Source organism: Vicia villosa, unplaced genomic scaffold (genome assembly GCF_029867415.1).
Source record: "Vicia villosa cultivar HV-30 ecotype Madison, WI unplaced genomic scaffold, Vvil1.0 ctg.000393F_1_1, whole genome shotgun sequence".
Classification (NCBI taxonomy): Eukaryota; Viridiplantae; Streptophyta; class Magnoliopsida; order Fabales; family Fabaceae; genus Vicia; species Vicia villosa.
This window is the reverse complement of record NW_026705177.1, coordinates 122,026-149,767: the sequence shown is the minus strand read 5'-3', so window position 1 is coordinate 149,767 and position 27,742 is coordinate 122,026. Positions and strand designations below refer to the sequence as shown.

The 27,742-nt window shown below is 31.8% G+C and overlaps 3 protein-coding genes across 6 annotated transcripts; 1 reads left to right on the top strand and 2 right to left on the bottom strand.

The window, feature by feature from the left end:
• Positions 1–644: 644 nt before the first annotated feature.
• LOC131627639 (uncharacterized) lies at positions 645–1,283 on the bottom strand. The gene has a single exon (XM_058898479.1). The coding sequence runs from the start codon at positions 1,214–1,216 to the stop codon at positions 821–823; it is 396 nt and encodes a 131-aa protein (XP_058754462.1). The 5' UTR covers positions 1,217–1,283; the 3' UTR covers positions 645–820.
• A 16,882-nt stretch (positions 1,284–18,165) lies between these two features.
• On the bottom strand, positions 18,166–21,995 carry LOC131627638 (mitochondrial inner membrane protease ATP23-like). Of its 4 annotated transcripts, none has more exons than XM_058898477.1 (3): positions 21,716–21,993; positions 20,219–20,859; positions 18,166–18,565 (listed from the first exon to the last, which is right to left on the bottom strand). In XM_058898477.1, the coding sequence occupies exon 2, from the start codon at positions 20,836–20,838 to the stop codon at positions 20,266–20,268; it is 573 nt and encodes a 190-aa protein (XP_058754460.1). In that variant the 5' UTR covers positions 20,839–20,859; positions 21,716–21,993; the 3' UTR covers positions 18,166–18,565; positions 20,219–20,265. The 4 variants fall into 4 exon arrangements, with proteins under 4 accessions (XP_058754460.1, XP_058754459.1, XP_058754461.1 ...); XM_058898476.1 differs by lacking the exon at positions 18,166–18,565 and adding an exon at positions 18,631–19,401; XM_058898478.1 differs by lacking the exon at positions 18,166–18,565 and having other exon boundaries at positions 19,861–20,844; positions 21,716–21,995.
• Positions 21,996–25,082: 3,087 nt separating this feature from the next.
• LOC131627668 (F-box protein At2g27310-like) lies at positions 25,083–25,871 on the top strand. Its single transcript, XM_058898508.1, has one exon. The coding sequence runs from the start codon at positions 25,083–25,085 to the stop codon at positions 25,869–25,871; it is 789 nt and encodes a 262-aa protein (XP_058754491.1).
• Positions 25,872–27,742: the final 1,871 nt, after the last annotated feature.

Genomic DNA, 27,742 nt, shown 5'->3' with positions numbered 1-27,742 from the left:
TATAAGAAAAAATTCATTTTTTAGATTCATTCAATGATCAATGTATCTGATTCATAGACCAAATATATTAATTACTCTATAAATTTAAAAAGTAAATTTTTTCATTAATCTTCTATAAAATAAAAATAAAAGAGAGCAATTAAAATTATTTAAATTTAAAATAAGAAAACTAATTTCATAAGTTAAATAATATTAGGACCAAAAATATAATTTAAACATCTCTCATTCCTTCCAAATTCCTCCAAATTGAAGATAGAAAAAGTAATTCAAAAGAGATTTTCCTCTCTTCTATCTACCTCTCCCCTTCTCCTAAAAATTAAAAGAAAGACATATAATATTAAATTTTCCTCCTCCCTTTCCCATAATTCATTTTTACTATTAAACTAAAACCAACCACACATAAGTTAATGTCTCGAATTCCTACAAAGAGACAGTAAAATAAAATCACTTGCATTTATTTGTAAGATCTACCATATTGTTTCCTCTCAAGATCCAAATTCCCATAAAACCCAACATGAACCATGAAAGAAAATTCATAATTTATCAAGAACGTTAGTAACTGAGAGAGATGTAAGTGAAGGGATAAAAATATAAATATATATATGGTGATTAAAAATAAAAGAAAAATACGTATAAAAAAGGAGTGCCAATAAACAAGAGCATTCATAGTTTTCATCCCCTTAAAATAACTTCCTCACAATCTCATAAAAAAATCAAATCACGAGGCAAGAAATCAAAAGATAATTTTCCAACGAAACTTGAATTTCTTTTTTCTTCATACATACATATATTTAGAAAGAAAAAAAAAAGAGTTGATAATTTACATGAAGATAGTTCGAGGGTGATCTGAACCAAACCGAGAAGGATAAGTAGACAAGTTAACACCAAGAGGAATAGCAAAAGTGCTTTCCATGAAAAGCCGTTGGTGAAAAGTTTCAACGGAAGCACCAGCTTCAATAAGATCTTTCACAATGTTTCTATAATGTTCTTTAAGCCTTTTGAACAGCTTAAGATATTGTAGCTTAAGCCACTTTACACGCATCCTTCTAAATATTCTAACTATCCCGCCAAGTAGTCGCCGTCGTGGTGACTTGCCGCCTAGCCGAACTGTTTGGAGTTTCCGCCGTCTGAATAGGGAGATCTTGCGGCGGGGCTGCCATGTTGTCATGGTGGTGGTTTGATGAGGAGTGGTGGGTTGTTTGTGATCTAGAGCCATGGAGAGAGAGAGAGAGAGAGAGAGAGAGAGAGAGAGAGAGAGAGAGAGAGAGAGAGAGAGAGAGAGAGAGAGAGATGTTTAAGTTATAAAATAAGGTAGAATGATAGGAAGAATACAAAATTTACGTATGATATGATGTGAGTGACATGGATGGACAAAAGAGTTGACTTAAATAAAGCAAGTTGGTAACGCATCTTTGGGAAAACGCAAATTATTCATTCATAATGCCATTTTTTTTTAAATTATTTTCTTTGGTTCTTATTCTAAATATTGTCTATTTTTATATATATTGAATAATCAACTGAATTATATATTTCAGATATAATAATTATTAAATATAATTTAATTTTTTTTAAATAAATATAAAAGGTTTAATAGAAAAACATATCAATAATTTTTATTTTAATAGTTAATGAAATATTCCATCTGTTTCAAAATGAGTGTCCTTTAAGATTTTTACACACAAATTAATGAATGTAATTATAGTATCATAAGACAGTGCATTTTTATTATATTAACTCTATTAATGTATTAGAAGTAGTGTACAGAGTAATAATTAAAGAACATCCTTGAAAAAATTGTAATTATTACTATATTAAAATGTGAAAATGACATTCATTTTAAAATAATTTTTATATGCTAAAATGACACTTATTTTAAAATGGAGGGAGTATATTGTAGAGTGTGAATGTACTAATATTCATAAGATATTCAACGTTTTCATTTTATTTTGGTGGTGAGTCAACTTGACGATGACAATTGAAATATTTTGTTTCTACCTCAAACACAAGATATTTGAGGTAGAACCGAAGTGTTTAAAGGTAAAATATAATACATTTTCTTATAATTTGTTTACTTTTAAACATTTCTCCAATCATATTTGTTTAAGAAGAATATGATTTTTAGATAGAGGTTTTGAGAGACGGTGAAAGTACTTATTATGAGTTCCTACACTTCGGGTTGGTTAATTTTTTGTTGTTGTAATCTACACTCCTAAACACTTTAGAATTAAGTGATTTATGTATTGAGAGGTTGAAGAGATTGAGTCACAAATAGATAGAAATTAGGAAGCATTGAGGTAATTTTTGTAATTCGTTGGTAATATTTTGATTAAAGATCTTATAGTTGATTAATTTATATTGAGCAAGGTAAATAATATTTTATGTGTTGATTCTCATCTTTTATCTTATTTTTACTATTGTAGTTTTATTTTCACATCAGTTGATAGATTTTTATTGATTAAGACAGGTTAATTTTGGTTGTCATTACTCACAAGTGAGCATAGTTGGTAGGTTATTATTTCTTTAAATTGTTTAGATTGATTGTCGTTTTTCTTTGTCCCACGCATCATTGTTCTTGGTGTGATTGAATTCTCTTTTTTACAACAAGTTGTGTCCACCATGGAGCAAATGGTTTAAGTTTACAAGTGCACAATGAAGGCTCTAAATGGAATATCAATAGTTTTTTGAAGACAACAATTTTGAATTGTGGAAAGTGAAGATGCAAATAGTTTTGATTCAACAAAAGTGTGCATAAGAATTTAAAGGTGGGGCTTTGTTGCAAATCCCGACACATTATATCGAAATGATGGATAAATTTAGGAGTTTTATTATCCTACTCCTCAAAGATAAAGTATTGAGAGAAAACAGACGAGAGAAGATCACGACAAAAATGTGTGTCAAGTTTGAGCTATTGTATATGACAAAAAAATTATGGCTCATATGTTATGTTTGCATAAAATGGTGGAGAAGAAATACACTATGGAGCAATTGGAAAATTTCAATAAAATTATTGATGAATTGCAAAATATGAATGTGAACATCGATGATGAGGACAAAGCTCCACTCTTGTTGAGCTTATAACCTATTACTTTTGAGCATTTCAAGAATGCTCTTCTTTGTAGTGTAAGGAAGGAATTAGCACTTTGGAGGAATCTCAATTTGTTATTATAATCAAATAGTTAACCAAGATGAAAGAGGATGCTGTTTGTGTGTTCTGTCATTTGGAAGAGGAGGATCTTAACCACGTAATGCTGAGTTGTGTTAGCTTGAAACCGTTATGGAGAAAGATTAATAGATGGCTGGGGATAGATATCAATTTAAACCTGGACTGATGCACCAATTTGATCAATTACATTGAGGCATTGTCTGGACCTATGTTGAAAAGCAGGGCGGGAGCTATTTAGATAACAATTTGTTGGGCCATTTGGAAACATCGCAACGACATTGTCTTCAACAATGCGGTAGCTGTTATGGATGAATTGTTTGGTATGATCATTTGGTTTTCTCGGTGGTGGTTGGCAATAGAATCTAAGGATAGAATTTTGACTAATTTCTATGATTGGTTTCACAATCCTGTTTTGTGTTTGTGAACCTGTAGATTTATTGGTTGTAGCTCTTTTTTCTTGTAAGGGTTGGAGCACCCCCAATGCTCTTTTCTTTTAATACAAGAGTTGATTATTAAAAAAAAACAAGATGAAAGAGTTAAAGATTGATGATAGTGGGGAAGCTTGAATGTTTCGAGAGGGGGTAGTGAAACTAGGGGAAACCAAAATCTAGGTGTACATCCAAGGGGTTCAAAAAGTTAAAGTACAAGTGTTTCATTTTTTATAAGGATGATTAAAAGAGTATGACTACGTTAGAGGTAACTAGTTTGGAGATAGAAAAAATTTGAGTCAAGATGCTCTTGTCACATGTTTTTAGAGAATGGATACTTTGATACTTTGGAACTAAAAAAAGATTGAGTTGTTTGACTTATTAATATTAAGGCTTATAAACTTCATGATATTCGATTCAAGATGTTTGACCACCTTGAGTTCCTTTTACGAAACATGAGGTATGCTCCAAACTTAAGGAAAACTGTTGTATATATTCATATTTGATTATTTAGGCTATTACATTAGAATTGTACATGGCATGTTAAAAAATTTACATGGTGCATTGATAACTTCTTAAGGGTCTAAAATGAGTTGTTTGTTTGTTTTGGATGGTTATTATGTTATTAGAAATGCATCATTAGCCAATTAAGATTAGAAAAGGCATGTTAAAAATTTTGCATGGTGCATTTAAGATTAAGGCTTATTAGTGAAAAGATTTTAGTTGAACTAGAAAAGAAAAATTTTCTAGGTAGTGGTAAATTAATTATATTATAATTTTGTGATCATTCCATACTAGAAAAATAACATATAATGGTGTTTGGAAATGATATGCATAATTCTAATAAGTTGCTTGAGTACATACATCATATTTTTAGGGTCCAACGAGAATGGAAACTCACGAGTGTGGTTTATATATTTTTCACCACGATTGATGATTTCTCGCATTTTGAAACAAAAAAGTAAAATATTTGAAAAGTTTAAGGAATAATATATTCTTGTAGGATATTAGATGAGAACTAAACGGAATATTTAAAGAGCTCACAAAGGCCTAGATTTTTTTCAAAGTATTTTAATGATTTTCGAAGGAAACATAATATAAAAAACATAGAACTCTAGTTGAAACACTGTAACAAAATGACCTAGAAGAATGCATGGATATGAACATTATGGAATGGGTAAGATGCGTGTTGTTAGAAGTTGAGTTACCCAAGAGTTTTTGAGGTGAGGTATTTTCTATTTTAGCTAATTTGATAAACAAATATCGATCCATAGAAATAAATTTCAAGATACTATAGAGGTTTTGATTGGGAAACAATTGGAATACTCTAATTTAAAGGTTTTAAGAGCATTGAAATTAAGCATATTAAGAAAGACAAGCTTGATGTCAGAGATGTAAAATGTGTGTTCATTGATTATCTTGTAGGTGTAAAGGGTTACAAGTTGTGAAAGATGTAACTTGAAAGATCAAAGTTCATTATAAACAGGAATGTCACTTTTGATTAGACTCGTATGCGTATAAAGTGAAAAGATATAGAAGTTAAAGAGTCATAAACATATGTTGAGAAGATTCAACTAGGGGTGAAGGTTACTCCTGCTGAGCTTAGAGATGAGAAAGATTTTGAGTCTTTTACTTCTAGTTCTAGAGAAGTGTAATCTATAATGGCTTCAAACTATTAGTTGGATCTTGATGGGGTAAGAAGGGAGATTGTGCCCCTCCCCCCTCAAGGATGTGGTTAATATGTTCATCAAGTTATTACCTAGGTTAAGGTAAATATTGTTTGAACTTGATAAATTTTGTCGAAGGCTGGTTCAACCTTAAAGAGAGTAGTAAGGAGATTGATGGATAAATTGATATCACCATAATTTTAGAGGCATGGTGGAGATATGTGGAGCGAGTCTAAAAAAACTAAGCAAATTCATCATTTCCATCACGTCTCACCTGTGAGGTCGAACCCTAACAAAGTGGAGGAAGAGATTTGGAGCATTTCATTTCTCCCTTAAACATAAGGTGATTAAGTTAAAATCACAAGGAGTTTAAAGGAAGGGCGCGCAGTGGATGGTATAAACATGAAGCATTTTTCTTAGAAACTGGCGTCATACTTAAATATTTTTCAACCATTTTTAAATAGGAAGAAGAGGATTTATAGAGGGGTAGACTAAGAGAGATAAAGATCAATCAAATACTTTCTAAAAGTTTGATTGATCTTTAATTGTAATCTAAAAATTGAGTAACACTTTTAAATATTTTGGGATTGAATGATTCATGTATTGATAGGTTGTAAATATCGAGTCTTAAAGGGCGTATATTAAGAAGTCTTCTAATGAATTTGATGATAACTCATTAATTATCTATTGACTAAAAACTCTTGTTTGATAGTGAACGGTAAAATTGCTCCTTTTTCAAAGTTGATAAATTTGAATCGAACTGAATTAAATAACAATTTTCTATGTATTGAATTTTCATCATTTGTTTTATTTTTGTTATTATTGTTTTGTTTTCAAATTAGTTGATAAATTAGACTATCTAATATTGTTAAGTATTGGTGAACCTTGATATTATTTTTAATTAAGATGATGACTAAACATGGAAAATTATACATATAAACAGTTGGTGCCAATTACGTGTATTAATCTTTTTGTCTTTCTTGAACTTAGTTATCATATTTTAGTTGAAGTAAAGGAGGCATATCCTTACCTCACAACACAAAATTAAATATTAACTTTTCCTAGTTATATTATTCGTCGGTTAATATATATATATATGCATGATTAATTAATTTGGAGTTTGTTTGGGAGATATAAGAAATCTAATCAATGATGGTTTTACTTTGGCGGTACTCATGTACCTTTATTTAACCAATTGGACATTCTCAAATATAACCACTTGAATTAAACTTTTAGTTAAGTTTGACAGATGTTTATATACAAGTTTTGATTCTAGCTAGGACTTGCAATTTCCATGTTGCATAAAAGTATTCAAACAAAATCGGGTGTCGGTTTAAGATTATTGTGTGCATGTTATAAACTCTAATGACAGCATATAATACTCACAAATGACATTCGTGATAGACATGCTAATCTCAAATATGTAATAAACAAATTGGTTTTCTATTTTTATTGAAGAAATGATTTTTTTTATTTTATTTAAATGGATGGAATTAATATATTAAAAGAAACTCAAGTTTAGTATCTCTAAATATAAAAAATAAAAATAAAAAGAACTTTAAAATAAAACTTAAAGTATCTAAGGTTGTAGTATAATGACAAAATACCTGCAAATGAAACAAAACTAAAGGGAAGAGTTTTCAGTTGGTAACCTTGTCTTTACTTGGTGATGAGTTTTCAGTCAAAGAGATTATCCAGTTACTCTCAAACTTTGAGCACGGAAAGATCTTCTAATTTTTGCGTTCTTAAGTGGAATAAAAGTGTTACCTTTAAGGTGTATTGCTCTTTGTGTGTAGTGTATTGCTCTTTGTGTGTAGATACTTTTAAAAAATAATAGATGTATTGCTCTTTGTATGAAGAATATGTTTTTTTTTTAAATAGACTTCATACAAAGAATAATTTTGTTCTTTACAGAGGATCCTTTATAAATTTATGGTTGAAATATGTATTAAAATCTTAAATGATAAAAGAGAAAGGAAATATGTTTTAAGATTGTAGAAATTATAAATTATTTTAGATTTGGAGTTGGTGGCGGTGTAGTGTTGAAGCGGTAAAGCGGCAAGTAACAAAAGTTTTGAAAATATTTATTCGGAAAATTACCGTCTCCACAGGGATTAGTGCATTGAACTGCCGTTCGATAAGTCTCGTGTTTATGAATTTGGGTTAAAATGAGTTTAAAGTAAATTGCGGGAATTAAACTATGAACAAGAACAAGAACTTCATTATTCGGACAATAGATACTCTCGAGATTTGAAACTCATATACCCGTTAAATACTTAAACTTACTACTCAGTTGAAATCAACCTAAACTACTAATCAACATCATCACGTATCGCTCACACGGAGGTTATGTCTAACACAAAGTGAGACAACGAACGTATTACTCGCGTCGACGATCTCTCAGCACAACACGAGCAACACAGAAGCATTAAGAACCGACACTAAAGTGAATAATAAGTTCTAATCTATCTCTAGAGTTAAAACCTAATAAATGTTCTTCCTAAACCCGGATTCGAATCATCCATCTCTGCAACAATCCAAATCCACATAGAGAAAGCAATCACTAATGAAGATTTGTAATGAAAGCATTAAACAACATCATGAGCAATAAATATACATATAAACAAAGCATACTTACAACAAAACCCCAACAGAAATGGTTACAAAGAGAAGAGGAAGAGAAGAAATCCCAATTTCTCGCGGTGTCAAACACGATCCACTAAGCTCCCGACCCCGAATCATCCATGAGCAAACCATAAATGTTGTTTTTAAGCTCTAATGTACAAAATATAAAAGGTGATGACTTTGGGAACAAATACACCAAAGCATAACCCTAAAAAAATCTGATTTTTCCCTATTTAATGACTTTCCAAACCGCCCGGACCGCGCTTAGCGCGCAATTCCGCGCTTAGCCCGCTCAACAGAAAATTGAAATCTTATTTTGGCCATATCTTGAGAACCGTAACTCTGATTTGCGCCTGGTTCAAAGCGTTGGAAAGCTTATTCCATGCTCTATCTAACAATGAATAAATGGAAACCAAATTGACGATTTTTATCATCCTTATTTTGACATTTATCCACCAATGAATTGCTTAAAATCGCGCGTTTGAAGCGGTGTCTTCGACACTTTATTGATCATGCTTCAAATACGCATCAATACCTGCAAAAAAGACATAAAACTATCAAACAATATAAAAGTATATGAAAATAAAACTATTCACAAAGTATATGGATTTACAAACAAAATGGGGAATTATTCAAACGGTATTACAAAATGTCTCGATAAGTGCCACTATTTACATACACAAAATAACTACATTTTGGCACTTATCATGTAGCGACAATGGGTTCGGTCCTTTGGAGTTCGGATCTAATTTTCTTAGCTTGTGTGTATTGGACTTCATTGTCTTGGTTAGTGGATCTCTTCGTTAATAGGTTATGTTTTGGGCTTGTTATGAATCTAATGAGTTTCAACAGTCATAATATGTATCTTATATTATTAGAAAGTCGATGATAAATTTCTAAGTGTGTATTCTTGGAATTTGGGAAATCCTTAGAGATATTTAAGAGGAATTGAAAAACACTTCTAAAGATTTTGGACTTGTGTGGTTCATATATAAAGAGAGTTGGAGAGATTGGAAAACACATGGGCAGGAAATAGGATTTATTCTTGGGACTTTGGATAATTATTTTCTTGTAACTCATTTGTAATCTTTTGTAACAATTCTTGAAAGTATAATGAATCATGTAGCTTCTCTCTCCCTCATATTTGATCATTTGACCGAACTAGATAAATAAGTTATTGTGTTTCTTGTCTTTTATCTTCTTTTGCCAAGTCAAATTGTTGTCTTATTGCATAGAGAGTTATTTTTTGTTGAAAGCCATTTATTTTGGTTGTCATTGTTCTTTGTCCCTATACATCAAATTTTTTGGCGTGATTGATCCTTCAATTTTGCAACAAGTGGTGTCCAGTGTGGGGCAAGATATTTTATTTACAATTGAGCACCATGGATTCTAAATGGTAGATTGAGAACTTTCTCTGAGACAACGGTTTTGGATTGTAGAAAGTGAAGATGCAAGAAATTTTAACTGAATAGAAGTGTATTGAAATATTGAGATGAAGAACTTTCAATGTCTCTGAATCTTGGTTGCATGAGGCAGCGAGGGTTATGAATTGTAAGCACGGACATCTACCTTTTTTGCATTTGGGACTGCCTATTGGTGGAGATTCTATGAAGCTTAATTTTTGGTATCCTCTAATTGATCGTATCAAAAGAAGGTTGTCGGAGTGGAATAGTCACTTCCTCTTTCTCGGGGATAGTCTGATTCTTATTAAATCTACCATGTCTTCCATTTCGATCTAGTTCTCTTGAATATATTTTTAATGCATTTTAAGGGGGAGTGAGGAAGTGAAAATTTTCGTGGATCAATTCGGGTATTATTTGTTTAAAAAAAAAGCAAATAAAGGTCTAGGGGTTAGAAGGTTGAAGGAGTTTAACTTAGCCTTACATATGGTAAATGGTGTTGAAGGATTCTAAATAAGACATGAAGTATATGGTATAGGGTTATGTGTGTTCGGTATGGTGAGGAAGGGGACGGTTATGTTTGAGGGGTGGAGGTGGCTCTATTTAGAGGAGGAATTTGGAAAACATAAGGAAGGGTGTAGGTTTGTTTGACGAAAGGTGGTTTCTTGGTAACATTGTTCAGAGAATATGAATGACTCATCTACTTTGTTTTGCATATTTCCTTGGCTTGTTGTTAGACTTTGAAGGTGAGATTTAGTAGGTTATTTAATTTAGCGGAGAATAAAAAGGCGACAATAGCATAAATGAACGAATTGGGGACGGGGAAAATGGTGAGGCGTGGAAGTAACGTAGGAGGTTGCTTGCTTGGGAGGAGGAATAAGTGAGAGTGTATTTTGAGTGGTTAATCTTAGTTGTTTTGCAGGTGGATGTAGAAGATCGTTGGATGTGGACCTTATATCCCTCTTCTTGCTACATGGTTAACCGTACTTATAAGATTTTTTCTGAAGTTGACGTGACCAGCAAACATGTTAATTTCTATTTTTTATGTTTGAAGACTGTGCTGCTTAAGATATCTATTTTTTGTGGTTGTTACTGAATCATATACCGATGAAGGACAATCTAGCTATGCGGCAGATTCTTGTCACGAACGATCAAAGATGTGTGGCAATTAATTGTGACATGTAATTTTTTCGATTGGTTGTAAACTATTATTTTTAATTGGTTATGGTTCTCAACGGCAACCCAAGGAAAGGTTTTGGACAATTTTTTGCAATTTGGTGCTCTTGGTGAGTTTTTGAAAAATGTTCGATTGCCATTTAATACTATTTGGTTCACTGTGTTTTGGATTATTTGGAAAGAGCGAAATAGGTGTATTTTTCATAATAAAATGGAACAGTTGCAGGCGTTATTTGAAAGAGTAAAGCTTCAATCGTTTTTAGTGGTTAAAGTTGAAATATGTTACTTTCAATTATGATTATTACCACTTCTAGAGATTAAATCCATTAACTTGTTTATCAACTGTTAGGTAGTCTGTTATTTAATTTTTTTTTTTTCAGAATTTTGGATTCCTTCTTATATTTTTAATACATCTTGGATTGAATTGACTTGTCTTAGTTAGGATTGACAATGAACTAAACTAACTCGAAAATAGTTCAAAATTCGATTCGAAAATTAAATCGTTGAACTAGGTTCATGGACCAAATGAGTTGAATATGAGCTAAAAACTAAGTTCGTTAATTAAATGGGCTGAACTTGAACTATACATAGTTCGACTGGTTAGGTTCATGAGTCAATTCTATCATATATGAGATAAATTATATTGTCTTAAGAGTAGGTTTAAAGATTTGCTCTAAATCTTAGTATCATGTATTCTTTTAATCTAACGGTTTTAATTGATAATTTATATTCTCAAGTGAGCAAAGTATTTCTACAAATAATCATATAAATAAAATTAAGATCGTATAAATTCCAATCTTATAAATTTTATTTTATTTGTTATATTTTTTATTTAAAAAATATTAATTTAAAATGTCAAATATATATAAAAAATAGATTTTAAAAAATTATTTTTAAGTCCGTGAAATAAGCTAGTTGAACCTAATAAGATAAACCTAACGAGTTGAACTGAGATGTTCGTGAACTTCTAACAAGTCAAATTTGAGCTGGAAAAAAAAGTTTGTGATGAACTCGAACTCGGCAAATTCTTAACGAGTCGAGTTTGAGCTGAAAAAAAATTCGTTGTGAACTCGAACTCGAATTCGAACTCGTTTAATTCTTAATGAGTCAAACTGAGCTGAGGCGAGTTCGACTCGACTCATTTCCAACCCTAGTCTTAGTCATTAATATATATCTTATTTTTGTTTTTTTATTTTTAAAATGAAACTAAGAATTGTTGAATTGAATAAATGCACGGTGGTAGATAAACTCAACACAGAAATAAACACACAACATGTTATTGACCTGTGGTTCAACATATTACCAAATTTAAAACGGAGTTTAATCAAGTGGACACATTTTATTACTATATGTTTATATTTTTTTTTAACAAATTGTTTATATTAATTCAATATAAATAAATATCATTGTTAAAAACTGAATGTTAAACTAACCGTTTCGAATATAATCAATTAAGCTAGTTCATGCACCTATATGCTTAAGATCTTAGACTTAGTGTCATGCTTAACAATAAGTTAGTAGCGGAACAGATTTGATTTGAGATTGTTTGATTTGGTTTTGGCTGGAGGTGTTGCATTATGACTTGTATTTTATATTTATAATGCATTTTGTGTCTTGGTATTAATATATTTCATTAGTTTATTAAACAAAATTACTATATGGAAAAACATATTTTAAACAAAAAATATTTATATTGTATCCCAAATACCGTTATCAATTTTAATTTTTGATATTTGATCTATCACAAAGATAAAACTAAGTTGTTTAAACGATAAGTAGATCATAGATAATGAATTGATGAAACTAAATAAAATGAAGTGGAGCATAATAAAATATAAGTTTTACTCTATTGTTTAAGCATTTTTTAATAATATTTATTCTAATGTATACTCCTAAATCAGATGAAATAAAAAATGAGAGATTATGCTTTTAATAATGTGCTTCCTGTATTACTAGCATGCCTTGTGCTAGATGTGTTTTATTTAATTCAATTCCCTTTCATGCCTAAAAAATTGCGCATGGCCTTGAAAGCTTAATTAATGAAGTGGCAAAGGAACAAGCAATCTTTCTAGCATGAAAGATTATTCATATCACAGACAAAATTGGTCCATGCTTTAACTAACCTTCTAGCATAACAATCATTGAGTACACCACGTATAGATAAACTTGCTTGCAACAGTAGCACTACTAGTTAGTTCTGATCAACATAGCTGGTTACTAGGGTCATGTATTGTGGCAGACACAATAACAAGAAGAAATTGTATTGGCATTTTGGGTTTGGGATTTGGAACTATGTGTAGGGCTTAGTATACACTCCACATGGTTGCTTCCTGTGTGTGATTTTTTTTGCGTGTAACAGGTTACATACATAAACATAAACAGGTGATGTCCAGAGACTTGTCACATGGATATGTGGCTTCCATTGGGTAACATCTAGTAATAGGATATCTTTTCATGTAAGTTATTTCTACTATAAAATACATTTTGCTTACATCATTTGACAAAAAAAAATATATATTTTTATTGATGTTAATTTAAAAGGTTTTTGTCTTTATTGAAAAAGATAAAATTTGAAACAAAAAACAAACCTAGGGAACAAATTAAGACTTGATTTAATTTATCGGAACCAATGAAAGAGATATAAAAGATGAAACCATTTCCAAAGTGTTGATGTGTGATTTTCTATTCGAGAAACGTTTCTGTTAAGATTTTATGATTCTCATAAACTAGGTGTACTTTTTAGAAAATTGTTATTTTTGTATTTGTTCATAGAAAATCTTTTAAGTTGATTTTTGTAGTATTTCTTAATAGGTTTATGTTCTAGCATGTGTGTTGTTGTGGTGATGTGAATAAAATAATTTTTAATGAATTTTTCTACTTAGTGTGCTGGCCAAACCTATGTGTAGAGAGGGGATTGATTTTATTTTATTTTTTTTAAAAAAATTAGAGTATGTTTATCATTTTATGTTGGAACAAGAGAAAAACAAATAGCTTTTAACTTTGTTAAAAAGTTTGATGGAAATGTGAGTATGAAGAATTGTGCTTTGTGAACGTTGTTGAGGGTTGAAAGGTGGAAGAATTGTTGTATGGGGAAGAAGGATGGAAGAACAACCCTAGCATATTGTTTAGAGAGAATGGTCGAACATCACCTCATGATTGGGTAAATTTATAAGGAAACTGGTTGGTCAATCAACTTAAAAATTGGTTTGTAAGATGAAAATTATTCTTACTTATAATTATAAATATATGTTTAGGACTCTTGATACCTTGTTAAAAATATGGTTAAATTTATAAAATTGTCCAATGTGCGACTTTTAACACATGCTCTCGCGTCCAGTGATGAATATCTGGTGCGTGAAAATAAATAGTAGGTGGTCCGACAGCGGAAACCTGATAGTAGGCGGTCCAACGAATCTTAATTGAAATTCTAATACCATATTAAGAAACGTGGTTAGTCTATCTCAACCCTACAAAACTGATTTGTAGGGTGAAAATTATCTTCACTTATAAAAACATGTTCATACCATATATTATCTGATGAGAGACTCTACGACTGGTTTGTGGGGTTGTTTGACTTTTACGTCATTTGTTAAATTATGGTAGACGAGAACATAGTGAATTTAACACATTTTGTGAATGTACATGTTTACGTATAGTGTACTTGAGAATGTGGTAAGATATTTTGTATGTTCATTAATGTGGAAAGATATATATGATTAAAGGATGCACGATGTATTGTGTATGTATATGTGCGCGGGTGTGTGTTTGTATGAGTAGTGCGTGATTGTGTGTGTGCATATGTGCACGATTGCGTGTGTGCATATGTGCACGATTGCGTGATTGTGTGTGTGATAGCCACTCATCCTCAAAGGGATGATGAGTTAGTAATGCCCAATTTGGAATTTGAGGAACTAATATGTTGTACCAAAGATGATGGAATCTCCTCCCACTATTAGAAATTTATAAGTAAAGTTTATATACGGAAGTTCTTGCAGAAATTAATTCGCAGATATAATTGTGGATTTTCCTGCTACTTAATTAAATAAATTAATTTTTTCTGCAAAATCAGATTTCGCAGGAAAACGGATGAAACTTTTTGTCGAAAATATTATCCACGAAGGTTTTTGGTGGGGACCACAAACCGTGCTGCTGAAAATTTAACTCAAATCTGTAAGAAAATAAAGTATTTTTAGTAGTATATTGAAGAGAGAAGATTCTGAAGTAGTGTAGTACCATTGGAAGAAGCACGACCCTCTATAAAATGGATTTGTATCTTCCTAAATCATATGCATTGATATGTATTTATTGTATCTAAGTGTGTTGTGCTCTTGTGCATGATTGAGTTGTTCTATAATATGTTAATTGCTAAATTTTGATATGACATGTTATATGCATTTGTCACGTATTATTGTTATATGTTGTTTTTTGGATTAAACTTACTATTGTTGTAGGTTGGGATGAATGTCCTAAGTTTTTAGTTGTTTGAGTTATATGGAGTTTGTCATGACAACAAAGTAAAATTGTGATTCATGAAAATATGGATTGGTGATCAGAAACCTTGAGGCTTAATAGTCATTGTTTTAGTATTGAGATCAAGGAGGGTCAACCATGAGCCATGAAGATCCTTTGTTGGAACTAACGAGGGTTGGGAAACTCTCGGACAATTAGAACTTCAAAGAATCTTATCAAAACTAATAAACCTGACATTTGCTTCCTCTCAAAAGTTAAGCTCCCTTCTAGTTCTTTCAATAACATTTTCCATAATTTTATTCTTGTTATAAACAATAGCTTTTCCAAAAACTTCTCCTCCAAAGGCGGATGGCTTTCCCTTTTGTGAAACAATTATGTAAATTTATTTGAAATGGAATGATGGAAACAAATGATAAAATGAATATATTCACTTAATTTTGAATTGATGTATTTTAAAACAAAGATGCAAATAAAAGAGCCACATCAATTTCAAATTCAAGAATAGGATTTAAAAAGTAATTTCTCCTCATGTGCAATTCATCTTATAAGAATGAGGATGAATGTGTGGATGTGGTAAGTGCAAAAATGTCATTATTTTTGTTATCGTTTCGTAGCACTTATCGACTCATTTGTATTGTATTCTTTGAATAAATCCCCCATTTTTATATATATTTTGTAATAGTTTACATATTGTATATAATCGAGTTATTTGTGTAAATGATGAAAGGTTTGATAGTTTTTATGTCTTTTTGTAGGTATTCATGCATGATTAGAGCATTGAGTAATTAAGGCCAAAGGCTAAGCTTCAAGAATGCAATATTTAGCAATTCATCAAATAATAAGGCTCAAAATAAGGACGATAAAATCGTCAATATGGATGTCATTTATTCATTGTTAGTTAGAGCATTGAATAAGCTTTCCAACGCTTTGAACCAGACACAAATTGGAGTTACGGTTCTCAAGTTATGGCGAAAACAAAATCTGATTTTTCTCATGACATCAGAGTGCGCTAAGCGAGCTCCGCTATCGCTAAGCGAGATTCGCGAGTTTCAAATTTTATAAATAGAGTTTTAAACACATTTTTAGGCCATGAGTTTGGTATTTTTGAGTCCTAACACCATCACGACCATTTTTTTTATTAGGGAGAGCTTGAAAACAACAATGAAGCTTTCATCTTGATATCCGGAGTCGAAGTTGACAAACTAGGAGATTTGTGATTCTTCTTATTTTATCTATATGCATTCTCTATTTATTGGTTTTTTTGTAATTTTACTCTGAACCTATGTGTATATTTGTTACTCTATTATTGTATAAAGTTTGCTTTACAAATCTTTGTCGGTGTATCCTTGATCTTTTTGCTTCAATACTTTAGATTTGTGTTGTTATAGACATATAGCTCATGGATATTGATTAGGGGGATATCTATTAGCTTTAGATTCTAGAGATACGTTTGAGGTTAACATCCACATAATATCGGAGTTTAATGTCTCTGTGTTGTTCGGCAGATTGAGACACCGTCGAAAGAGGAATATGGTTGAACTCTCGTCGGTGTTTCAGAAATGGACATGGATATGAGGGATATGTGGTGATTCTGACGAGTATTTTAAGTTGAGTGCAACAAAGTGATTGGTTAAAGTTTGTGACGAGTAGTTTACATTCGTGTCGGATTAGTTTCTCCTCTCGAAAGTGCATTTGTTTTCTATTTATGATTTACTTTTCCGCACTTTACTTTAAAACTCATTTAACCCGAACTCCAGAACTAAGAATCTGTCGAACGAAAATTCTTTCCAACCAGTTCCTGTGGAGACGATAAATTACTCGAATAATATTTTCAAATCTTTTGTTGCTTGTCCTCTAGTGCTTCAATAGGATGCAAGAAGGATCTCATGACCAAATAAATGAGGTCATAGTAGGCTTATGGATGAATGAATGGCTAGGTGAAAAGTCAAAACTCTTTGACTCTGACTTATGCAAATTAAATGCTATAAATTGATCAAACCAAGATCGCATGAAAGTTAAATACCTAGACCTAATGACATGAATAGAATGAGGGGAAAATTTGGAGTACAACAGACATATAGTTGAATAAGATTCCTTTGCAAGAACTTAGTCACATCTACCACTAATCTGAGTGTCTCAATTCTTTCCACTAGTGAATAATTTTTCTTAAGTCAATACCAAACTTTTGTAAGAATTTCTTTACAACAAGCCTTTCTTTATATTTGGAAATGGAACCGTTTGGAAGCCTTTTCGCTTTGTAGACTCATTTAACTGTAATATGTCACTTCTTTACTAGTAAGGAGACTAGATTCCACATTTGATTCTTCTTCATTAATTTAATTTCTTCATTCATAGAAGTCATCCACATAGAAAATGTATTTGATTTTATTACTTGAGCGACCTAGCGTCAACAAATAAGGTTAGGTTCACTAGGTCTATCTCTGGTGTGATCATCTAGTTTAGAATAACATCATATTCCTGAAGACTTCAATTGGGAATATAATTTTTTGAGATCTCCTTACTTTCTCCGCTTGTACGATGACTCTTTCATGTATATAAAACTCCCCTGGTAATCATGGAAAACAAATGGTACACTTGAAAATTGATTCAACATCTTAACTTTACCAATTCCAACATTTTTTCTCATTAATTGTAACATCTCTACTCGCATTAATATTATAGTTTACCAAATTGTACAACTTGTATCAACCAACATTTTTGTAGCTTACAAGAATCATTGCTTCACTTTTATCTTCAAGTTTCTCCCTCCTTTGGCCTGAGATGTCTTCGAAACATAAAAACTCAAAGATCCTCATGTGCTTAAGAAATTGAATGTGACTTAACCTTATTGCCTATGGGACCCTGTCTACATTCTTGGTTGGACTCATGTTGAGCATATAACAAGCAATTGTGAGGGCTTCTCCTTAAAAAGCATGGAAACCATACCCTAATATCACTTGTTAGAACTACTCACACAAATAGAAGAGAACGAGAGAAAGTGGAAGAAATTTGTGTGTATTGCACTTCACATTCACTTGTGATTGATATACTATGTTATATTCATTAATGACCAAATAAATGTTATATATATATATATATATATATATATATATATATATATATATATATATATATATATATATATATATATATATATATACACACACATAATATTGGTTGGACTTACTAACACTAATAAGGACCGACAACCTAATTGTTCTGGATTGTTGAAAGGCTAAAAAATGACCTAATTCAAAGACTCAATCCAATCGAAACTTCCATCATATGAAAAACAGGTGCACCTTCGCTATGAGACATCACATAAGAGTACAACTTCCATGTTCATCTCTGCCATTGATCTTTATCCAACGGTCGCTCACAATCTACACCATGCCAATTGAAAAATGTTCTAACTATTTCCCTTAGATAAGTGTGGCCCTGAGTCACACTTAGGTATTACTCTCATTCACATTTGCGTATTTCTATCTCTTTCAAATATTGGCTTAAACTTTGGAGTATTATCTCTTTCAAATATTAGCTTAAACTTTGGAGTATTAACTTTGCACGTACCTCATTTGAATTGCTAGAGACTTCTACCACCGTACTGTAAGTCCTTCTAGAGTGGTCACCTTCAACCTATCATCAATGTCTATTCCAATAAATTATTTGTACAATAAGTAACTCAACTAATTTAACCACTTAAACTCGAATTACTCTTCAACAATATTTGTATGAATTTAATTATTGCATGTGTTAGAATGTTTACCTGGTATAAGTTAGTCTTATCCTATTAGATCCCACATTTGTAAAAGAAATGGATAAAGGAAAAGTTATATGAGTCAAGATGAAAGAATAAGTCTGATAAGTACGATTTGATTAATAACTTTAATAACATGAATATATATAATTTTTAGTTGAAATTTTGAATTTACCACTTCTTCGCGTTTAAAACGTACTCCTTCTATTTCAAATGAATGTCGTTTTAGCAAATAAAATTTATTTTAAAATAAATATCATTCTCATTTTTCAATGTAAAAATAAATACAATTTTTTCAATTATATTATTTAATTATTACTCCCTACACTTCTTACAATATATTTATAAAATATAATAAAAGTACAATGTTTTAGGACATTATAATTACTTTCCTTAATTTATGTGTAAAAAATTTAAACGACACTCATTTTAAAACAGAATGAGTAAGAGTTTAGTCACTAGACTAGTTGAAAAAAATACATGTAAAGATAAAGATACTACTCATCGGTCCATAGTGGCTAAGGTTAATGCACTAATTCACACTTGATTGAAAGGAGTAGAGCTGTCAAAATGCGTCGGTCCGCCAGCCCCGAAAAATCATAGGGCTTGTGCCTTAAAATTAGAGCCCATATTTTTAGGACCTTTTTAGCCCAATCCTAAAAAGCCCGCTACCCATTAGGGCTAACCCATATGGGTCATGGGTAGCCCATTAGGCCTGCATAATTAGAAAATTTAAAAAATATATATTAATATTTATAAGAGATAATATAGTACTTAAAAATTAAAAATATATTATGTTTAAAATAATTTAATTTTTTAATTTAATTTATAATAAATATTATGGAGTTTTTATTTTAATTTTTTTAAATAAAAAAGCTCATTTAAGGCCGAGTAGCCCGAAACCCTTCTAGGGCCGGGCTCGGGTAATAATTCTCGAGCCCATGTTACATAGGGCCTTTTTGGCCCAGCCCTAAAAAACCCAGGGCCCATCAGGACCGGCCCGTTTGAGGTTGAGTAGCCCATTTTGACAACTCTAGAAAGAAGTATTGATAGTTAATCTCACTGCTCTGTCCATTATATTGTTCATATCATGTACCTTTTCTATTTTTTAAATTTAATTAAAATACTCCTCCTCTATTTCTCTTCACTTGCACCCAAAATAGTGTCATACCACTTAGAACCATTGAAAATTCATTCTTCTTCTTCCTATTTATTGATTGCCTTTATCTGAAAAATTAAATCTAAATAACATTCAAAGAAACTAAAAACTTGGTAAGTAGCCAAAATTTCTGATAGCACTAATGACTAGTATAATGGTGTACCAATGTCTGCTATACCATAGTCCAGTAACAACCAAGCAATGTTGGATTCAATGTACAACACAAGTGTTATAATGCTACCAAAGGCTGCTACACCATACATAAATGGCAAGCCAAAACCAATAAGAAGAAAATAAGTTACAGCTGCCAAAAGATAGAGATCTCAGCTTAAAAAATAAGTCATTTATTAATTTGAACTATATTTGTGCTCACCTTAGCTAGTATGAAGCCAAAGAATGGAAACAATGGTTGCTAAATTTTTAAGGAGCTTTCTCAAATGGTGCTGTATCGTTATAACAAGTATTCCATACAGCATCCATAGAATCCTTGGCAGCTGAACCAGCGCAAAACGGATTTGAAGCCAATGATTTCATGACTCTTCTTTTGATGCATTCTTGTTCATGCCCTTTTATTCTCAGAAAACCTCGCAAAAGTTCCCGTTTATAATGACAATCACCACTCAAATGACCAGCTCTTACCTCACTACAAGCATGATGAGCACAATTAGTCCAATCCATGTTCGCAGCTCTACAGTCGTCGAATGCATGAATTAGCTCATGGATTATCACCTGCGTAACATTGTCTTGATTTTGTTTCTTGTTTGCGCAGACGGTTATCCCCTTACCGGGCGTAAACACACCACCATAAGAATTTAAACAGATTGTAGCTTTGAAGAACTTGTCTTTAACAGGACACCCAGCTTTCTCCATCTGTTCCCTCAAGGTCTTCACTAATGGATTGTTGAGACTCTTTTGAATCATGCCCTCGCAGTCCTTTAAACATTTGTCGAGGGTAGCGTCACTGCGTCTCAGCTTGTCCAGATCGAAGTTCATTGTTATCTAAAACAAATAAGGCTTCAAAATAATAAGAAAAAAACTTCATTAGGAATAGTTTGGAGTGTATAAAGTTAACATCATACAACAACAACCAAGTCTTATCCCGGTGACTAAATTCTCTAACATGCATACTGCATCTAATCTAATAGCATGCAATAGCCCATAATTTTAGACTGATTGGCGACCGTCTAACACAATTGTCTTCTTATATTCGAGTTGGAATCTTAAAAATACAGATTCCAATGCGGATACCTGACACAACACAGTCAATCAGACACATTGATACTGACACCAACACGACAACATAGTATATGCTAGTATTTGACCTTCAAAATGGAATAATCAAGTTTATAGCATGTTTGGATTGATTTTTAGAAGATCCAGAATCAATTCTAGAAGTGTAGAATTGATTCTGGGTGATTTTGAGATGTTTATTTTTATTAAAAGTATAATTGATTTTGCCTTTAGAATCGATTTTACTATGCTAGAATTTGTAGTTTTTACCCCATAGTTGATTCTGATTAATTTTTACACAGAAATTTATTGTTCAACTAACTTTACATAAACATATTCAAACATCAATGAATTCTGCTAAACTCAATTATGTTAATATCAATTATATCAAACTTAATTATGCTAAAAAATCAATTCTACCAAACTCAATTATGCTAAAATCAATTTTGTTCACCGCCAATCCAAACACATCCTTAATGTTTTAACATACATACAGAAAAAAAAAACACACATAGGAAAAATTACAATCAAAGCACTCAAAAAAACATATATAAATACAATTACTTATGTTATTATATACTGAAGATAAACTTAGTTGCAATAATGTTTTTGAAGTAAAAATGAAATTAAGTTTGTTTACCTTAATCCTATGGTTCTTTTCTTTTGGGCAAAGCAGTGTTTTTGCCCGAAGCTGCGTTTGACAGAGAAGAATGAAGGGTTAAGACAGGTGAAATGGAGATGATGTGGCCAACGATCGGAGACAGTAAGGAAGAGTATGGCGTACGAGAAGTTTGTGCAGTCCAATCTCCAGTTTCGAGTCATTGATTGAGATTCCTAGGGATGAAGAAGCACTATAAACTTGGGCCATATGATATTGGGCTTGAGTTTTTACTCTACACTGGATATTCGGCAATTTGTCATGGCACCCTAAAATTGAACCTTTCATCTCCCAAAATGTTGCTTTGACTATAATACCTTTGTTCTAAAAAGTGAAATTATTTTTGTTTGTCATTTTCTAGATATTTTTATAAGCTGTGCAGTTTACACATATTTTAGATTTTTACAAGTCCCATTTATTTTTTAAAACTTTGAATTTTTATTAGATATTTAAGATTTTTATCGCATTTTTAGAAAAATCATGAATTTTTATTGGTATTTTTGAAATGTTTGTAAAATTTAATAATTTATATGCAATTATATCGGAGTTTTTGAAAAATTCTGTAAATCAACATGCATTTTTGTCGGTATTCTGAAAATATCCGATAAAATACATACATGCATACCGTATATTTAAAAAATTCTAGTAAAATTGGTTGTTGGTAACCATATTTTTCAAAAATGCAGGTAAAGTCATGTTTATTATTTTTTTTTAAAAGTCGATAGTTCATACTTCTTTGTTTTTTTCGGTAGTGAGGACCAGAGGACGGCAGAACACGAATGCTTCTAAATGGACTGACAGAGTTGAGAGCAACTGCAAATAATTATAGTACAAGGGAAGACGACAAGAAGGATTCATATATCTGGGGGATAGAGTAGTTCCCACCAACTGTAACAAGAGGAGGATAGAGCAGTCACACATACCTCGTACTATTTAGCATATAGGATGTAGAACTGGACGAGGCAGAAATCTTGATGCAGAGCCCGATGCTCAAGTAGATATAGAGACTCATGTTGAGGCTCAGGCTGACACTGAGGTGAATACCTGACTAACATAGAGGTGGCTCAAGCTGACACTGAGGTGGAGGCCTGACTAACATAGAGGTGGCTCAGGTTGACACTAAGGTGGAGGCTAGACTAGCATAGATATGGCTTAGGCTAACACTGAGGTGGAGGCTAGACTAGCATAAAGGTGGCTTGACACTGAGGTGGAGGCCCCGAGTGACACAGAGGTGACGACTCAGGCTCATACAAAGTTTTCTGTACACACACAGGGTCTAGTGACCTTACCTTCGCCACCGCGTGTGCCAATCCCATGGCATTTAGACTATGATTGAGAGAGGTGTAAATATTTTATTTTAATTTTTTTATTTATTATTGATTAATTGAAAATAATTGATGGTTTATACTTTAATTGTTACAGGACTGCCAGCCGTTAAAGGGGCCCACCCACAAGATGAAGTTGAAGAATTTCTTAGATGTCCAGATGCTTGATGAGGTTAAATAGATTGTTGTTGATGGTGGTCTACTTTTGTTGGTGGACTGTTTGATGACCATGCTCAACGCCTCAAGGTCATGGTCATATAGGAGTTCATGTTTAAATCTAACTTTCGACTTTCCTGGCTCTGGGAGACATATTAGACACTAAGGTGGCCGCTAGGGTAAACATGCTACATCTTGTAGAGTGTACTATCCTTGCGGGTAAGTCTCATGTATACATTGATGCCAAATACACCTCTATTTTTTGAGCTTGAGCATGTCGATTGAGCATGGGGATGTGATGCTTTAATGGTAATATATGCTACCATTTGAGAGGCGACTATCTTTGAGACGAAGCAGTTTGCTAGTTATATGAGTCTATTTCAGGTACGAATATTTATTATGTTTTATTTATTTAGTTCTTATTTATCAAAGAAATTTTGTATATGTAATTTCTTTTTCATGTACAATGTTAGATATACGAGTATTTTTCATCCGTTTGTGACAGAAGTGTTCCTGTTCCCAAGGTTGTCAAACTCGCGAGTCTACTCAGACTCGTAAAGGGTCCGTAGACTCGACTCGCAGACTCGACTCGTAAACTCGTACAAGTCTATGGAAAATTAAAATTGATTAAAAAAAACTGTAAGTGACACATATATGACACACTCCTATATTTTAAACTTGTAAATTCCTCATATATGACACAAATATGTATAATAGAACACCTATTAACATTAAAACATAAATGTCATACTTCATAACAAATTTTTTAGCAAAAAAAAAATGACAAAACATAAAAAAAAAAAAACAAAGTATGTAGTTAAAAGACTTAAAGTATCTTCTCAATTGGCTACTACATATATAAAAAAACACAACACATATGTTAATGGCTTCAAACATAGATAGCTCTAGTAAAATCATCATCGCCGTCTTCTTAATCAGTATCTTGAGTATCATCATCAAACTCTACCCCAAATGAAACATCTTCTTAATCATTAGCCAATGTTAGTTTTTTTGAAGTTCCACTTCCACCTAATTCAACATTTCCACCACCACTACTTCACAACAATAGTAACAACAACATTATCTTCCATAATATTATTAATAATAACATCATCTTGCTCAACATTAAATTTAATTTGCGTATTTTCTTTATTAGGATCTTCAGTTATCCATTCATAATCTAAATAATATCTTCAAATAAAAGAATAACACTCTTCGCGCTTTTCCTTTTTTACTTTTCAATTTCTAATTGCACATGAAATAAACTAATTTATTTTTTAAAACAACATATTTCTTCTCTTGGAATGAACTTACAAAGCAAATAAGAATTCAACTCAATGTTTCTAAAAAAAAATCAAATCTATAAACAAACAAACAATAATTCATTACCATGTTAAAGGAACTCCAATTTCTTTCACAACCATATGAGCTACAAGTTAAGCTTTAAACACGAATTGCAAACCTCTTTAGTTTTGGAGTCATATCTCCATAGAAATACCGTATAAGAGACTAGGAGAGAGACTTTCTAATTCTCGTACAAGCAAAACAAAATAAGGGTTTTTTAAAAAAATAAAAGAAAATCTTTTGTGAAATTTGGGCCTTTTTTGGTTTAAAAAAACAAAATAAAAAAAATACTGATAGACTCGTAAATTCGTGATAGACTCGCGAGTCCATCAGTAAATACTTATAGAAACAAAAAACTAACCATCGTTAATCTTACTGATGAATTAATGTTTCATTAATTAATTATTCTTTCATTATAATTAAACCGACCACTTTGATAACATTATAAACCCTAACCCTAATTCATATAAATAGAATGAAAACCTAATAGCCTCTTTCACCAATCTGTTTCTTCACCTCTCACTATGAATAATTTCAACCGGTTACATCCGGAGATCATCCATACTCACATCCTTCCACGCCTCGACGGCACTTCGTTAACCGCCTTATCCTCCGTCTCTTCCGAATTCCGCCACATGATCTGCAACAACGATAAACTATGGAAGACAATTTGCACCTCCACATGGCCTTACTTGCCTTGTTGGAACCATAGCCGCTTACTCTCTAACTTCCCTTGTGGTTACCGCTCCTTCGTCCCCGTCTCCGACGCGCTAACTTCTCTTCATCATAATCATAATAATAATAGTAATTCTCAGTCCCATTGTATTGATCATCCTCCCACAAAATATTTCATCTTCGCCATTGCTATGTATTTACAGGGAGAACCAGATTGTTTGTATACAATAGTTGAATCTTATCGTTTAGAAGAAAATGTGTGTCCCGGGTTGTACATCAAGTCCCAGCATTATTGTAAATTTAATTTGTTTGACAATAGTACTCAGGAAAGGAAAGAGGGATGTAAGGAGTATTTTCGAGAAAATTTCAGGTTGAATTGGGTAGTTATCGATCCAACTCAAAATCGTGCTGGGAGCTTGTTTCATTCTAGTAGTAAGCCGGTTTCTGTTCAAGAAACATTAACAAATATTAAGTTGGTGTACACGACGGCGCTGCCGATGCTGCCTGGGCTTTATACGGAGATGATGAAATGTCATGTGGAGGTCAAGTGCTTCTGGAGAAGAGGATGGAAAGGGTTGTGGGCTAAGTTTAGAATGATGGATATTAATAGGAAAATTGTGAACACTGTTCTATGTTGACAAGATATTCTATTAGAGTGTGTTTGGATGAGGTAATTAAAAATTTTAAAGTAATTTAAAATTCAAAGCAATTCAAATGATTCAATTCAAATCCATTTATTTTTAAATTGTTTTGTTTGGATGGAGTATTAAGATAATTCATTCTTATATTTTTGGTGTCATTTTGTAGAAAATTAAAATTTTTTGGACCAAATCAAAAAATGAAAAAATAGGGACTAATTTTTAATTTTTAAAAATTTGAAGGACCAAATTGTAAAATTTAAAAATTATTAAGGACTAATTTGCAATTTTCTAAAAAATTTTGGGGTCAATTTTATAATTTTGAAAAATATGAGGACTAATTTGTAAAATTTGAAGAAATAATAATAACAAATACATTCTATGGAACATGAGAGGAATTTCAAATTCTTTGAGTTTTGGTGTCATTTCAAAATGATTAAATTTAACTTAGATGAAATACTCCATAAATTTCCATCATTTTAACAATTCTTCATTTTTGTATCCAAACAATGGATTTTGGTCAAATCATTTCAAATTCCCTCAAAACATTACTTTTCCTCATTAAAATGCTCCATCCAAACACACCATTAGATTATCATTATGTTATCACGTATCAGTGAAAAAAATTACTCAAAAAAAAAATCCTTAGTAGATATAATAATAGTAGATTGAAAATATTGGTATCAGTTTTATTTCTCAAAAGTATTATTATAAACTAGTTCTTCATTGTGTATTTGGTTTTGTTTTGAATTGGATGCACTATAATACTCTTTCATTTTAGTCCTACAATTTGGAAAATATCACGTCTATTAGATACCAAACAATTCAAAGAATTTGTGGAATCACTGCTAGAAATATTTAGGCTATGTTTGCGAGTTTGGAGGGGAAGACTTCCGAAAATGGAAATTTAAAAAAATATGTGACATTTTTTGAAAAAATGATTTTGTTTAAAATGATTAAAGAATCATTATCATTACTAAATTTTTAATTATAACAACCTAAAAGATATTTGGAAAATTTATGTAAGCCTTCCAAAACCCTCCTACAATACAATTTTTTAACTTCACAGAGTTTTTGGTATTATGAATAAAATCAAACCCCCCAAAACTCTCCTACCCAAAATCTTTTTATTCTTTTCACTCAATTTTTCATAATTTCCAAAGTCCTCCCCTCCATTCCCCTCCAAACTCGCAAACAAAACCTTATGAAATATTAATATTGTTGGAGATCCGTGGAAGAAAGATGTACTTAATCAAAGAAAAATTAAAGCTGCTAAAAAAGACCTAAATGGTGGAACAGGAAAGTTTTTGGGTGGTTAGATTTGAAGATGGAAGCAATTGTTGACGAAATTAATCACTTGGATGAGCTAGTTGCGATGACCAGATTTCCGTTCTTTGAGGGTTTTATCGATTTTTTTTTTGTTTTCTTTTGGAATAAATAAATTTGAAAATTTCTTTACCCACCTCCCTATGGGTGGTCACCTCCTGCGAAAAACCAAAACTACCCCTGCTTCGGAAGTTCATTTCCGAAAGCGTGTTTTTTTAAAAAAATTGGCTTATTTCAGAAGTTCATTTCCGAAAACATTATTTCGGAAGTTCACTTCCGAAATACTGCGATTTCTGCAGATTTATCAAAACACTCCCCCTCCCCCAATCATTTACCCTAAATCAAAACAAAAAGTGGCAGAGGCGAAAATTTGTGCAAACAGAATTCCAAAGCTGCATCAAGGCTCCAATCACACTGCTAAACAACATTCAAAAGCCCTCAATCCTAACACTTTGTAAGTTTTGAAATTTTTAGATCTATTATTCAAATGCATGTTATTTAGGGTTTTAATTGCATAAATGATATATGGCTAGGTTGTTAGTAGT